The sequence below is a fragment of the Gallinula chloropus genome (genome assembly GCF_964237585.1).
Source record: "Gallinula chloropus genome assembly, chromosome: 9".
Taxonomy (NCBI): Eukaryota; Metazoa; Chordata; class Aves; order Gruiformes; family Rallidae; genus Gallinula; species Gallinula chloropus.
This window is the reverse complement of record NC_140094.1, coordinates 20,182,167-20,196,015: the sequence shown is the minus strand read 5'-3', so window position 1 is coordinate 20,196,015 and position 13,849 is coordinate 20,182,167. Positions and strand designations below refer to the sequence as shown.

The window sequence follows — 13,849 nt, the reverse complement described above, 5'->3', positions numbered from 1 at the left end:
GTGTATTTCCTGTCCATAGCAGCTGGGGTTGTTCTGGGCAGTGTGCACTACACCACAACAACTCTGCTTTTAGTGCACCCAAGAGAAGAGAACGCATGGGGACATCTAAAGGAAGAGGAAGGATGATTCTTGACAGGGACAGCAGAGCAAAACTGAGGATTTTCACTTGGAGATGGGCAGGGGCTTTCACCTGCCCTTCCCCTTCCTGAATTCTGTTTACATCCTGCAGTTCTGACCAGAACCATCCTCAGACTAACCAGAGTGCTGTTCACACACCAGCAGCCTTCACATCAAACCAGCAGAGCAATGCAATTCTCCTCCCAGGTACAGGAGCCAAAGCAGCCACAGGGGTGCTTTACCTTTTCATAATCCTCTTCACAGAACTCGGCGTCTTTCTGCATGATTTCATGCAGCCGTGCCTTCACTCTGTGCTGGCAGCTGCTCAGGGAATCACTATCACTGTCCAGGAGACCATTCATGTTGGCACTTTTCACCATCTGCACCAGGATGGGGGTCAGCTCTCCTTCCAGGGCCAGCAGACCCTAAAGCAACACAGGAGAAGATTTCAGCCATGGGGAGCCCATACAACAAACATTTCTGAAGGCTGGCCATCAAACTCTAGATCAGCTTGAGTGAAATCTCAGCTGTTTTTGGAGAACAATTTTACAGCAACAGCACCTACAGTCACCAGTGACCACAGATACTTCTGGAGATGGTTGAGGCAAAAGGCCAGCTCTGCCTGCAGCAGCCCCAAATCTGTCTAGCCAATTGTTGAGCAGCCAACAGAGTTAGCTGGAAAATGTGGATACATCAGAGGCTGGTAAGGCCACCACAGGATTCCCCTTGGCTCAAGCTTTATGTGCAGATGAACCTGTCTTCTACCAGTCCCCACACCACCCTGCACCAAAGGCACTTCATTCCCTTTTTAAATGCAGCACTCAAGGACTAACCCCTCTGGCTGGGCAGTCATCCAAGAAACACTCACTCTGGAGGCACTTAATACTCAGCAAGAAGTTTCATGTGCTCCAACACCCTTCCCCAGACAGAGTCCCATCCTGGACAGGACAGGACAGGTAAGATACATTTGCAGCCATGCTGGATTTCCAGTACTTGCTATCCCACAGCGTGCCGCTGTGCTCCCGACAGAGAGGGGAAGCTCCTGGGACAGACCTTCCTCAGCACAAAAGTTTTTCCTCTAGAACTGGCTACTCTAAGACCAATGACAAGGAACTGACAGGTGACCAAAGGAAAGAAAGGACCTTTGCAAAAGCTGCTGCTGTCATCTGAACCCGTCCCTCATCGGAAGCGTAGATCTTGAGGTCGTGGCGGTAGGTGCTGTGCAGCCTCAGCAACCCACACCCAGGGAAACCAGCATAGTCACCTGCAACAGAGAGCAAACCCAGAGTTAGTACTCTGACAGCTGCAAAGCTAACAGCTGAATGAGCTGCTTTAGACAACAACAAGTGTTACTTTAACAACAGAGTTAGGTAAAGAATTCATCACTTCCTCAGTCAGCACTTGGGCTGCTCCAAGCCAGGCAGCTCTAGACATGCACAATGAGCAGAAATCTGACTCCAGCTTCACTTAACTGGGGAAAGTTCATTTTGAGGGAAAAAAGCAAGTATTTGCCAGTCAAGTCTGCTGCTGCCCAAGTTGTGCAGTGACCCTGCAGGTATTGCTGCCACCAGAACTGCAGGCAGAGCTCTGCAGCAGGGAGGCACCTCTGCTCCAAAGCACATCCTGTACAGCTGCAATGATCCTGTGGCACAAAATGCCTGTTTATTTATGATGGCTGAGCCAACCACAGGAGTCAGATCAGCAGTGGGAGAAAGCAACTCATGCACCTCCTGAGTCTGACCCTCCAGAGATGTGCAGCAGTGACTAATCTGCCACTGCCTGAATCCCGTGATGATTCTGGGCGGTACCCAGTCACACTGCTCCAGGTCTGAGCTCACAACTCAAAGAAACACCCTGCTAGACAGGACAGCCATGTCCTTTGTGAATCCATGCTGTGCCAGGAAGGGTTTCCAGGGTTAGCTGCTCCATCCCTTACCAGGGACTGCAGTGAGGCAGACCAGCCTGCAGAGCCCAGGCTCCTCCTCCTCCTTTTCATCTGTGAAGCTCAGAGTGACACTTCCTTTTCTCCAGTCCTCAGGCACCTCCCCAGTCCCCACAGTCCTTCAAAAATGATCTGGGTTGGCCATGCAGCCACATCTGCCAGCTCCTGCAGCACTTGTGGGTGCATCCCATCAGGAGCCTGTGGACTTACCTAGTTCCAGTTTGCTTAGGTATTCCCTGATAACTGTTCCTTATTCCAGAAGGAAATCTTCTCCAATTCAATTTAAATTAGCTTAATTAATTTTAATTAATTAAATGTAATTAATTAAACCCACAAGTCAAAGATGAGCAGAATCCAGTACTGGTCTCACCAGATCAATACAGTAGCTGTGTTATTACTTCTGACTTCTACCTGAACACAAAAGGCAAACTCAGTCTCTCACGCTTTTCAGTCACAGAATTACAGAGGAGGAATTAAGTTACCTTCCTGTTCTCCTGCCCCAAGGCAGAGTTATCTGTGTTCCAAGGCAGATTTCCTCTGTTCTCTGTATCTGACCTCAAATCCTCATACACAGTTTGAATCGTATTTTCTGTGTCTGAACACATCTTATTAGAACAGCTTCTCTTTTTGGAATACTGGGACAGTAACTGAAAGAAAGCTGCTGAGCTCCCAGCCCCCTGCAGCAGACACCTCCAACCAGCTTGGGTGCAAAATCCAGGTAAGTATTTCTCTTTTCCAGGCCAACTCAAAGCAACAAAGCCAGCGATGGCCTGAGACACACAGGCTGTGCATGTCCCACAGATGTGTGTGCAGCCCTTACCCTGGCGGCCCGTCCCACGGGAGGGGACGGGCGGACGCGGCTCACCTTGGCCACCCGGGTACATGCAGCGGAAGGCTCGGCCCAGCTCCTCCGCCTGGACTCTGCCGGCTGGTGTCAGCTCTCCACCCCACTTGAGCACCAGGAGAAGGGAGGGGGAAGGCTCCCGGCGGGCGTCTAGGAGACAAACAGCTACTCACTAGTCAGATCCCAAGGCTGAGCTTGCAGGGGGAGAGGAGGGGTGGAAGAAGAGGCTGTCGTTAGCACCTCGCAGAGCATCCTCAACTTGAGCCTGACCCAAAATCCACAGGCACCAAACAGCAAGTCACTACTTTCTGATGGTACAGGCTGCCATTCCTGAGACTGGAAGCACAAGCCCTGTACCACCACTCAGGGTACACTGCTCCAACCCTTCACACAATGTGAGCAAGAAGATGAGGGTCACTAACGTTTCCCAGCTATCTAAAGGGTGGCTTCATGCACTCCTGAACACAGGCTTTGAGGTCCCAGCACCCATCTGGTTCCTTTACCTTCATCTTCGCTTGCAGCTTTTGGGTGTCCATGAGGCAGGTAGGTCAGCTGCACCTTGCGGTTAATGCCAGAAAAATGTCCATACCTGTTCAAAGAGAGAGGGGGATTCAGACACACCAACTCCATCCAGCCTTCCCCAGCGTCCACCCCTGGCAGCACCTAAATAGCTAAAATACAGCCCCAGCTGCGACAGCAAGTGCCAGGGAACATAAACATTCCTACATCTGCCTGTGACCTGTCACACACCCATAGAAAAAGCCAAGCAATCCCCCCAAATGAAATTCAAAGACCCATTTATCTGCCTGTTCTTCAGCTGACAGCACTCTGTGCTCTCATACCCCACCAGGGTTTAAGTCACCTTTGTTAATTCCTATCTATGCCTTCAACAAGTGAATTAATGGGACCGCAGAGAAGAAACACTCTGCCAGCCACTCTGAGGATCACAGAATCGTAGGGGTTGGAAGGGACCTCAAGAGATCATTTGGTGCAACCCCCCTGCCAAAGCAGGTTCCACAGCTTAATGAGCAGGAAGAGCAGGGGAAGGAAGGGGAAAAGCTCATCCTCTGGGCCCCACAGACAGGGCTGGAACATGCTGTGCCCACCACTGGCAGCTGCAGTTCTGCCTTTGGTTTCTGAGACACCAACATCACCACATTGTCTTTTCTTTCAGCTGTACAAAACCCAAGAGGACACAAACATCCCTTCACATTTTCCAAGCTTGTTTTTGTTAAACTTCTGGCACCAGGACAGCTTTATTTAACAGAAGATTTGTTCCCAATTTATCAGAATGCTTTGTATCAATGTGGTCTTTTATAGGGCTACAGCTCCTCTCCCACAGCAGAGGAGGTTCGGTTTTGTCTCTAGTTGTTTAGCCAAAACCCAGACACACTTGGAACAAGAACCAGCAGTGGTTGTCATGCCAAGAAAATGTGAGGAGTGTGGCACCTTTTGTGTACAGCTGCTAAGAGGGATGGAGGAGACTCCGACCTCTGTGGAGCCAGATGGCCAGGACACCAGCAGCACAGCTTGTTCCTACCCCAGTGGCTCAGACAAACCCAGGGTTCCCCAGAAATGGACCCTTACATCTCCAAGACGCTCTTCAGCTGCTCCAGTTTGGACTTCCTCTCCTCAATCTCACAGTCACTGTGGGTTCCCAGCTCCACCACAAGCTGCCGAGCGATGTCCAGCACTTCCTGTTGAAGAGCAGACACTGTCTCAAGCACCCAGCAGTTCTGCCTCAGGCTCCTGCAAGGCCCCCAGATGGCTTCACCCAGCATCAGGTTCACACACACCCATCAGAGACGTGTCATTGCCCAAGAACATCTCAGGCCAGAAGAACTGTCACTCTGCAGTTTGCTTCATCCCCACCCTGTGCTCCAGACCCAAACAGGCCCCTCCAACCACCCCACTCCCCAGCCTGGAGCAGCCTTGACCAGAGACACCCACAACAGAGGGGTAAGTTACATCAGGTCACCCCCATCTTATGGTCTGCATCAGCCAGGAACAGCTGCCACTCTGCTCTCATACCAACACACACCTGGGTGTGCACGGGGTGGGGAAGGAGAAAGGGAGGGACAGTGCAACAGGCTGCTGCCTCATGCTGCCATACAGGGCCTGCATGTCCCACACAGGAACCCCAGAGAGAACTCCCCTCACCTGTAGCTGCTCTGGTTTCTTCAGCTTCAACTTCCCAGTCTTGTAGCCATCATATTTCTCAAATAATTCAAAGAACCTGAACAGAAAGAAAGAGCCCTGATCCATTTTCTGCTGTTCCAGTGCTACAAGGACTGTAATCCCTACATATGCATTCACACCACTCTTCAGAGAGAGCCAAGAGGCCCGCTGGCTCCTTCCTGTGCCTCAGAAACTCTGGAGAACAAGTGGTTTCAGACACAGGTACAAAAAGGAAGCAGCAACTGGTTTCCCATTCAGTGAGGCACTTCCCTTTGCACACCTTCACTCTTTCTTCCAGTGTCAGGTTCTTTATGGGGAAAGGGGCCTCCCTCAACTGGGCAGAAGACATTTCCTTGAAAGGAGACAGGAAAAAGCACTCTCCCCATCCACTCAACCCTTCTGCTCCTCTTCTTGACTGAGGAAATGGGCCCCCCTCCCTTCCCAGAAGCACAGCTTCTTCCTGCCTTGGCTCTTACCGCGGATGCTTAACTTCCATCTTCATCTTCTGCTTTGGGGTGCGATCTCCGTGCCGGATGACTGCGATGACGCAACGAAGCTCCATCCTGGAGAAACACAAGACACACCTGACAAACGTGGCCCTGTGCTCCAGAACTGCCACCAGGAAGTGGTTTCCCACTGTTCCTTCAGACCTGTTCTTTTCACAGCTGCTTTCCCCATCAGCAGCAGAAGTTCTCCCAGAGAAGAGCAGCCACGAGCACTGAGGCTGTAAAGCACTCAAAGCACTGCCAACACTACCAGGTCCTCCAGTTTCATACCTGGGAAAAGCACCACCATCCCATAATACAACAGGCAGAACCACATCTGCAGCAGACAGGACCAGGCTAGATGTTAAAGAAGCTACAGAACAACATTTTGAATTGTGCCCAGCTTGTTTTCATGCCCAGTTTGTGCAGTGCTCACAGGACCACTTAAAGACCCCTGAGAGACCAACTGGGCTCAGTGGAATGGGGTCTTGTCTTTGAGCAACCAGTTAGGGGGGTACTGAGAGAGACCCCACAGCTCTCAGCCACCTGCAGGAACTGGTACTGAGGCTGGCTCAGTTCAGAAGGGCCACATGAGTCTGCCTTTCACATGAGTCTGTCTTACAGGATCCCAGGGAATGAGGTGGATTCCACTAGTCTCACTGTCACCAGGAATCACTGAAGTCAGCAGCCCTACCAGCCGTGTTTGGTTCTGACAATGTTCTCCACACGATCACACACAAAGGAAGGACAAACACCTATTCTCACTCTGCCTTTTCTGGGGCACTTACTTGCTCATGTCAAACAAGTGCACAGCTGCACTAAGGATCACAAAGAAACCTTTTCCTCTGGTGTTTTAGCCTTATGTGGTGGAAAACTGGTAAAGCCAACAGTACCAACTGAGGGCCTACCACATGCACGGGTAACCTGAGTGCTAATTGTCTTCCACCCTTGTCACTGGCAACTCAGCAATCATCTTCTAGGAGTAGCAGCCAACTGAACCACGAGCCAGATAGTCACGCCCTAAGGCTGCACTGATAAAGACTTTGGGTCTCCTGAAAGCCACACGAGCAGTTCCTGTAATTCCTTCAATGACTGCTCATCTGCACTCATCAGACCTAGAACTAATTTACCACCTATCACCTCTTCCATGTGCCTAACCCTTTCCAGACACATTTCAGGGCTGCAACCAACACAGCAGCTGGAGAACACTATGCTGCTGGGCGATGTCTGTCCCCTGGATGGTCTGCACTCTGTCCCTCGTGTAGCCATTGCCAGCATTCAGTGGAGGAGGTGGCAGGTACTCACATGGTGCCTGATGTTGTGGGGACAATGGGAATGTCTTCTGCTTCTGTTGGGATGGACCAGGGGATGTGTAGCTGGGGAGCCAATTCCCGCATGATTATATTTCTGGAAGAAATCAGAACACAAAAACCATGAGAAATTCTGTTGGCTTGGTTCTCTGCCTCCTCCTTACTGGTGCAGCTGAAAGATTTGAAACCAACCACAGAATTTTGTCTCACCTTCCTCACAGAGACATCTATCACACCATGGGCTAGTTAGAGCACCCCAAAGGGACACCGATTTCCTTCACATCGCCAATACTGCAGCTCATCACCAATGAAACACCCCCCAAGACTCATCTACATGTTGACAGCTAATGCCAATGCAGACAGGAGCTCCAGGGGCTAAAAATGCTTAACCCATTCCTCCCAGAGCCAAGCTTCCACCTGCTGCACACATCCCCACCTGAAGCACCTGATCAGGAGGCTCCACACACACTTTGCTTTCCTGGAAGTTACTTTACCCACAGTCAAAACCTGACTTTCACATACCCAAGGATTTTGGCACAGTCATCGTAATACTTCATGGAGTTCTTCACAAAGCTGAAGCCATTCACATCACAGACGAAGGAGTGGCCGTTTGCCCGCAGGAGGTCGAACCCACACACAGTTTGCTGCAGGAGGAAGCACAGGACACAGGGCTCAGGCTCTGAGGGAGCACAGCGAAGGCACAGCAGCTGCCCAGCTGAGCAGGACACACAGACAGCCAGTACACACCGACACAGCAGCTGTCCTCCACTTCATGCCCACCTCACCTCCCTCAAAGAAGTGCAAAAACACCACACTAGCCAGTGGTGGCAGAGCCTCTGGAGGAGCCTTCACAGGTGTATCAAAAGCCCAACCCATGGGTCCCCAGACTAAGCCGTCAGTGCTGTCCCTCCACCTCCCAGAGCTACAAAGGCTGAAGACAGAGCAGCTCCTGGCACTCTGAATCCAACAGTCTTGAACCAGACTGACAGCTACAGACAAATAAGTGGGGCAGGCACAGACATCCATCAACACGTGGAAAAGGCTACAGGCAGAACAAGGCCACGGCTGTATCACACAACTGCACGGGCTGCAGAGTGCACCGGAGGCCGGAGCAAGTGGCCAAGTGCATCTTCTGCTGACACTGCTGAACATGTCCTGTAACCATACCCAGGCTCACACACTACTGACCTGTAAAACAGCACACCAGTGTGCAACAATGCCACATCAATAAAAAGGAAAAAGAGGATAAAAAATAGGGAAAAAAAAAAAACAAAAGAAGAAAACATGACCAAGCTTTCCACACAAACACAACCAGGAAACAGTACAGGCAGGACCAGCACAGGTCAGACAGGCAACAGCACTCTCAGAATCTGATAGTAAATGCTCAGATATACACTGGACACCAGCCACCTGCCAGCACAGGGGTGATTTCTGCAGGGCCTCCTGCCTTCCCCATCATCTCTGACCAGCACAGTGCCATGGCCAGCAGGACCAGCAGAGATGGCACCTGGCATCAGGCATGGAAGGCTGCCACATCAGAGGCACACTGGGATACCACACCTCAAGCCTTAGCACTGGCTGAGATTCAAAGCAGACATCTGTGGAGTGTCCTGCGTGCACAGGAGAGAAAATACTGACCTTAAAGGCTACACAGACTTTCCGGGCAACTAGTTTCTCCATGGCAGTCAGCATGACCGGGTACCGGATCTCTTTCCCCTCACTGTCCCGTTCAACCTTCCCATCCAGAGCAGGGGACTTACGAGCCTCCGCGTGGGCATAGTCCGGCCCGACAGTGTACACCTGAGAGGAGAAGGTACACCCAACATAACCACACAGACTGACTGCAGCTTCCCAAAGGAAGGGGGGGAGATGGACTCAGGCACTCCTCCTGTTAGGACCTACAGAAGCCCCACTCTCTGCTCTGGGATCCAAGCTGCGCAGGCAGCACCACACAGCTTAAACAAACCCTCGCCATCCAAGGGGGACTAAGAAGCACTGCCCAACCTTGACCCACCCAGGCCTGGAGAAGGAAGGAGGGAGCTGTTCTGGGCTTCCCCTCACCTTTACATCAGTGCCATCTGTAGGCATGAACTCCTCGTAGATGTAGGAGCCTGTCTTCCGCACGCTGCTCTCCGGGGAGTACACGCTGCTCCGGCTGCCGATCTGGAAGCAGAGTAACACCTCAGGGAAGAGCAGGGGCTCCTCACCTGAGACAGAGCAGCAATTGTGAAGGTTCACCTCACAGGCAGAGAATCAGCAGAGTGTCTCTCAGACCCCCCAGCTATCACACCACACTATGTATGGAGGGCAAAAGAGATCCAGAACGCAGACAGCAGGTATGCCCTTTTCCAGGCTTTAAAGAGGAGAAAAGCTCTTAGAGGGCACTAGGTGGACTCCAGTCACTACAAGGATGCAGAACAAAAACCAGCAGACAAGGATCTAGGAAGAAAGGAGCCTAGCTAATAGGCAAATGAAAATAAATGATGACAGGGGATAATGAGACCAACTTAACTTCCTTCTAGGACAGCTGACTGATCTTATGAACAAAGGATGATGTTTTTGTATTTAGTAAGGCTTTGGACACAATCCCAAGTGGCATGCCTGTATGTTAGCTAAGGAAACAATCATCTGAAGACTATTAATGGTAGATGTGTAACTGACTGTAAAAAAGATATATCAAAGCTATTAGCTGTTTGCTGGAAAAGTGGGGGAAGTAAGTAAGGGCAGGTTCCCTGTGGGATCTAAGAATAAACACTGCATTTATTACCCTTCTCAACCCCCCCCCCCCAATTTTTTTTTTTTACAGAGAGTGGTGAGGGGCTGGAACAGGCTGCCCAGAGAGGGGGCGGGTGCCCCGTCCCTGGAAGTGTTCAAGGCCAGGTTGGATGGGGCCCTGGGCAACCTTGTGTAGCTCCAGGCATGGAGGTTGGTGGCCCTGCCTGTGGCAGAGGGGTTGGAGCTCTGTGATCCTTGGGGTCCCTTCCAATCTATGATTCTATGATTAGGCTGAGAAGGGAAACAATGATGTTAGAGAATAGGAAAATAAGGGTTTTTTTAAAAAGTCATCTTGATAAACTGAGGAAAAACCAGCACAACATTCAGTAAGGGACAGAGTTCTCTATGACCACTAAACGGGACACAGGTCAGGCAGAGGATGAGGAAGGCAGCGTCAGCACTATCCCTGAAGTATGTCCTTCTGTGATTCACAGGTAGACTTCAACTCCAAGTTCTACTAAAGTCTATACTTCCCCAGGACAAAACCTTCCTTTCCCCTTCACCTGCCCCAACACTCCCTCCTGAAGCCACATACGTCTCAGAGCCAGAGATCTGCTGGTTCCACCATCAAAACTGCAGTGTGTGTCCCTTACCTTCCGAAAGAGCCGCTGGCTGCCGCCCCCCGCCGACGTCGGGTAGTAAATATACACGTTATGGTCTTCAGCACTGACAGGTTTCTCTACAAATGGCTTGGGGAAGACAGCTCCATTTACCTCCACATGGTCCTCTCCTTCCACCAAGTTGCATTCTGAAGACAAAGCACAGCAGCAGCAGCAGGTGAGGAAAGGGCGAGACACCCTAGTGCAGAGCCCAAGCCTGACCAGACAGACACATCTGTCCCCTGGACCCTGGTCCACAAGAAACCACAGGCTTGTGAATGAGGCCCCTTCGAGCCAATGACCAGTGCCTGTTCTCTGCAGAATACATTAGAGTCCAGTGTGTGAAAAGAGCTCTCAGCAGAGGATGGACACTCACCTTCTGGTCTATCAGGGTCTCGATTGAGCACAGCATAGCGGGGCAAGTCTATTCCCTCTTCTTGGAGGATCCGATACACTTCACGCCTGTGGAGGACAGAAATAGCACCAGGAGAGTCTGGAAAGGTCCTTTGTATATGCCAAGCAAAAGGTTTCACCCTCACTGATGAAGAGCAAAGTCCAATGGATGCAGAAAAGCCTCAAGACAGGGGGCACACGCTCTCAGCACAGATCTGTCTCCTTCAGACAGGACCTACAGGTTATGGGGCATGTCTCACTCCTGCTCCTGACAGAGGTGTCCCATGGTAAATCTCTGCCTGGCCTCAACATGTGTGCTCATTTACTAGTGTGTGCCCAATCCACAGCCACACACCCAGCACACACCACCTCCCCAGATCTGCCCTCTCAAGGGTGCCCTGCCACGCTAAGCTGCCCAGCACCCAGCTCAGGCAGATGCAGCAGAACCACTTTTCATGCAGTGTCAATGAAGAAACTGCAGTTTTTAATCAGTTACACTCAGGGGGCCTGTGGCACCCACAGGAACAAAGGTCACAACCCAAGGACACAGCAGGAGGTCTGGGCTCTGGTATGAGCCCCACCTTTAGGTACCTGACAGCTGGTGAGCTGCTTGCTACTGCAAGAGCTGATGGAGAAGCCTCTTGAAGCAGCTGACCAACACACCCTCCTCAAACCTTGACCCTGTCCCAGAACCCCACCCCAGTCCTTGGCTCTCCTACTCCTTTCATCTTAGTTGTGGCAATCTCACTCTGTGAGACTTGTTCCACTTCTTACTTCATCCAGCCTTTCCTCACAAGACACCTGCACCAGGAGACAAAAGATGCCATCTTGACAGTTTTACCCCCAAGCCCATTCCCTCTGTGCTCTGGAGAAACAGCCCCTAAAAGCCACTGCTAAGGTCCCCTTTCCTGCCCACCCTGCTCGTTTGCTCGTGGCCAGGGAGATGATGTTTGTGCAGCATGCCAAGGAGAGGACTCCAAGGAGGACGGAAGGGGCTGCAGTGGGTCACAGACACCTACCTGTCCTGGATGTAATACTGCATATCAAGGTCATTAATCAGGAATGGCTTGCACAGCTTGGCATAAGCAACCGCTTTATCCAGGGGGAATCCTGAAACACAGGGAGTGGGGAGGAAGGGATGAGCAGAAGGTCCCGTGTCCCAGCCTCACGGAGGCCCAGGCCTGCCACAGGGGCTTTACCTTTGGAGTGGAACGAGATGAGGCAGTCGCAGGAGGGCCAGTTCTCCACTGGTTCGTTCAGAATAACATCTTCCCCCATAATCACCACCGTGATGTACTCAAACTTGCACAGACGCTCCAGGATCTGTGTCATGGGCTTGGACTTGGACTTCTTGGTCATGGCACAGATTCCCACCACAATCTGCCGTTCAGGTGGCTAAGGGGAGGCAGAGACCAGTTTAGTGCAAGGTCAACTGCGTTACTGTAGTTTTCAAACTACAGTAAACTACAGTAAAACTCGTTAAAGTAGTGAAACAGAGAGGTTCACAGGAGTGTCAGGGTTAAGTTGCTCAGTCAAAGAAATCCTCTTTTGTGCTTGAGAAAGCCCTGCAAGCGAAGAGGCTGGGATTTACCACAGCATGAGGCGCCAGGTCTGACAGCCCAACAGTCCAACACATCCTGTCAGAAACAACACCGCCGTTGCCACGGCCATGCCACGCATCCAGGTGCCACATCCCCTCAAGTCCCAACTGCCCATGGCCTCAGCAGCAGCTCAAACCCTGGCTGAGACCCAAGAATTCCACACAGATGCTCCAACCCACAACACCAGGACCTCCTTACCGACTCCTCCTCTTCATCATCTTCAAAGAAATCGGTTTCGTCTGTCTTCATGTTTGATCCCAGAAAGTCTGTCTCATCATCCCTGGAACCAACGACAAACCTGGGAGCACAGTTCTCTCCCTCACTGGAGGTCGTCAGAGACGACATTGCAGCTTCGGTGGCCGACCATCCCGCTCTGCAATGACAGCATGAAACAGGGATATGGAAGGTCAGATGCAGAGTGAGCCAGGGTCAGCTTCACTGCTGGGGGCTGGTGACGGAGGGTGGGGAGGGCAGGGACTGATCTGGCAGGAGTGTGCCCAGGGACACACTGGCCAGCAGAAAAGGAGGGAGCAGGAAGAGACCCCCGGGCTGGTAGGGGGTCCGGGATTCAGGACTGGTTTAGACGGGCAGCTTTGCTGTGCAGTCAGTCCCTCTGCACCAACTGGGGAAGGACAGTGTCCCTGAAATCACATGAACCTTACAATGATGCATGTTCCAAGCCGCTGTCTAAATCATGGAAGGGGACAGTGGACACTCTGGCAGGCTCATATGCCCACAGACATCAACCAGGATTCCAGAGGTTGGGGTGAGGCCGAGGACAGCAACGGTGACTTCCCAATCGCCAATTCTCATCCTTTCAGCTCACAAAGACCTACAGCAACAGAGAGACCAGGTTAGGACGTGCATGAGCTTGTGGGGAGGAGGGAGAAGGAAGAAGCAACAACTCTCTGGCAGGTACAGAGGACGCAGAGGAAGCATCAGAAACAGTTTTGCAGGTCAGGACGTCTGGGAGCGCAAGCGGCTCCGATTTACTCCGTGACCGCAGAAGCCGATTACCGGGATACAGGCTGCGCTTTGTCAGTGCCAGGAAAGGAGCGTGTCTCACACTGCCACCTGCAAGAGCAGCACTGCCTGTCACAGCAGCACCAGAGCCTGGGCACACAGTATGTGTGACCTGTGCGCACCAAGGACGCAGCTGTTCCCTCTCGCCGGCGCTGCGCACACAGGCACGTCCAGCCTGCGTCCTTCACCGCGTTTTGCCCAGCTACAGAGCGCTGAGACGCACTCCTCCCGCCCAAGGGCATGAGCAGGCAGCCTTGTGAGCACCTCGTGTCACTAGGAAATTCCTAAACACGGACACCAGACACTCCTGCTGCTCCTCACACTCCGGATGGTTTCCACTGACAGTTCCTGTACTTCCTCCTCTGCCGAGCAAGCTCTCCCTCACGGCCAGCACACCACAGCAGACTGTGACACTGCCCCAGACAGACACAATTCCCAGTCCTCGGGCAGCCCTTCTTCAGAGCAGAGGGGCACATCCAAGTGCCAGCTGCCAGCACGGTTCCACGGGGGGCGAGAAGCCCCTCACCAGGAACAAGTGGGGGAGATGACCTTCATCTGTTCTCCCAGGGTGAGCACAGGCAA

At 52.1% G+C, this 13,849-nt stretch overlaps 1 protein-coding gene across 1 annotated transcript in view; it reads right to left on the bottom strand.

The window, feature by feature from the left end:
- The window catches only part of PPIP5K1 (diphosphoinositol pentakisphosphate kinase 1), a gene marked incomplete at its 5' end in the record, with an annotated part of 39,787 nt that extends 27,198 nt beyond the window's left edge, over positions 1-12,589 (bottom strand). The window contains 16 exons of the mRNA XM_084268131.1: positions 360-542; positions 1,260-1,381; positions 2,925-3,053; positions 3,407-3,492; positions 4,491-4,600; positions 5,064-5,139; positions 5,558-5,644; positions 6,872-6,973; positions 7,399-7,520; positions 8,515-8,676; positions 8,938-9,039; positions 10,245-10,399; positions 10,627-10,712; positions 11,663-11,753; positions 11,843-12,038; positions 12,443-12,589. Of these exons, the coding sequence (XP_084124257.1) occupies positions 360-542; positions 1,260-1,381; positions 2,925-3,053; positions 3,407-3,492; positions 4,491-4,600; positions 5,064-5,139; positions 5,558-5,644; positions 6,872-6,973; positions 7,399-7,520; positions 8,515-8,676; positions 8,938-9,039; positions 10,245-10,399; positions 10,627-10,712; positions 11,663-11,753; positions 11,843-12,038; positions 12,443-12,589 (1,956 nt within the window). The remainder of the gene's footprint in view (positions 1-359; positions 543-1,259; positions 1,382-2,924; positions 3,054-3,406; positions 3,493-4,490; positions 4,601-5,063; positions 5,140-5,557; positions 5,645-6,871; positions 6,974-7,398; positions 7,521-8,514; positions 8,677-8,937; positions 9,040-10,244; positions 10,400-10,626; positions 10,713-11,662; positions 11,754-11,842; positions 12,039-12,442) is intronic.
- Between the last annotated feature and the right edge of the window lie 1,260 nt (positions 12,590-13,849).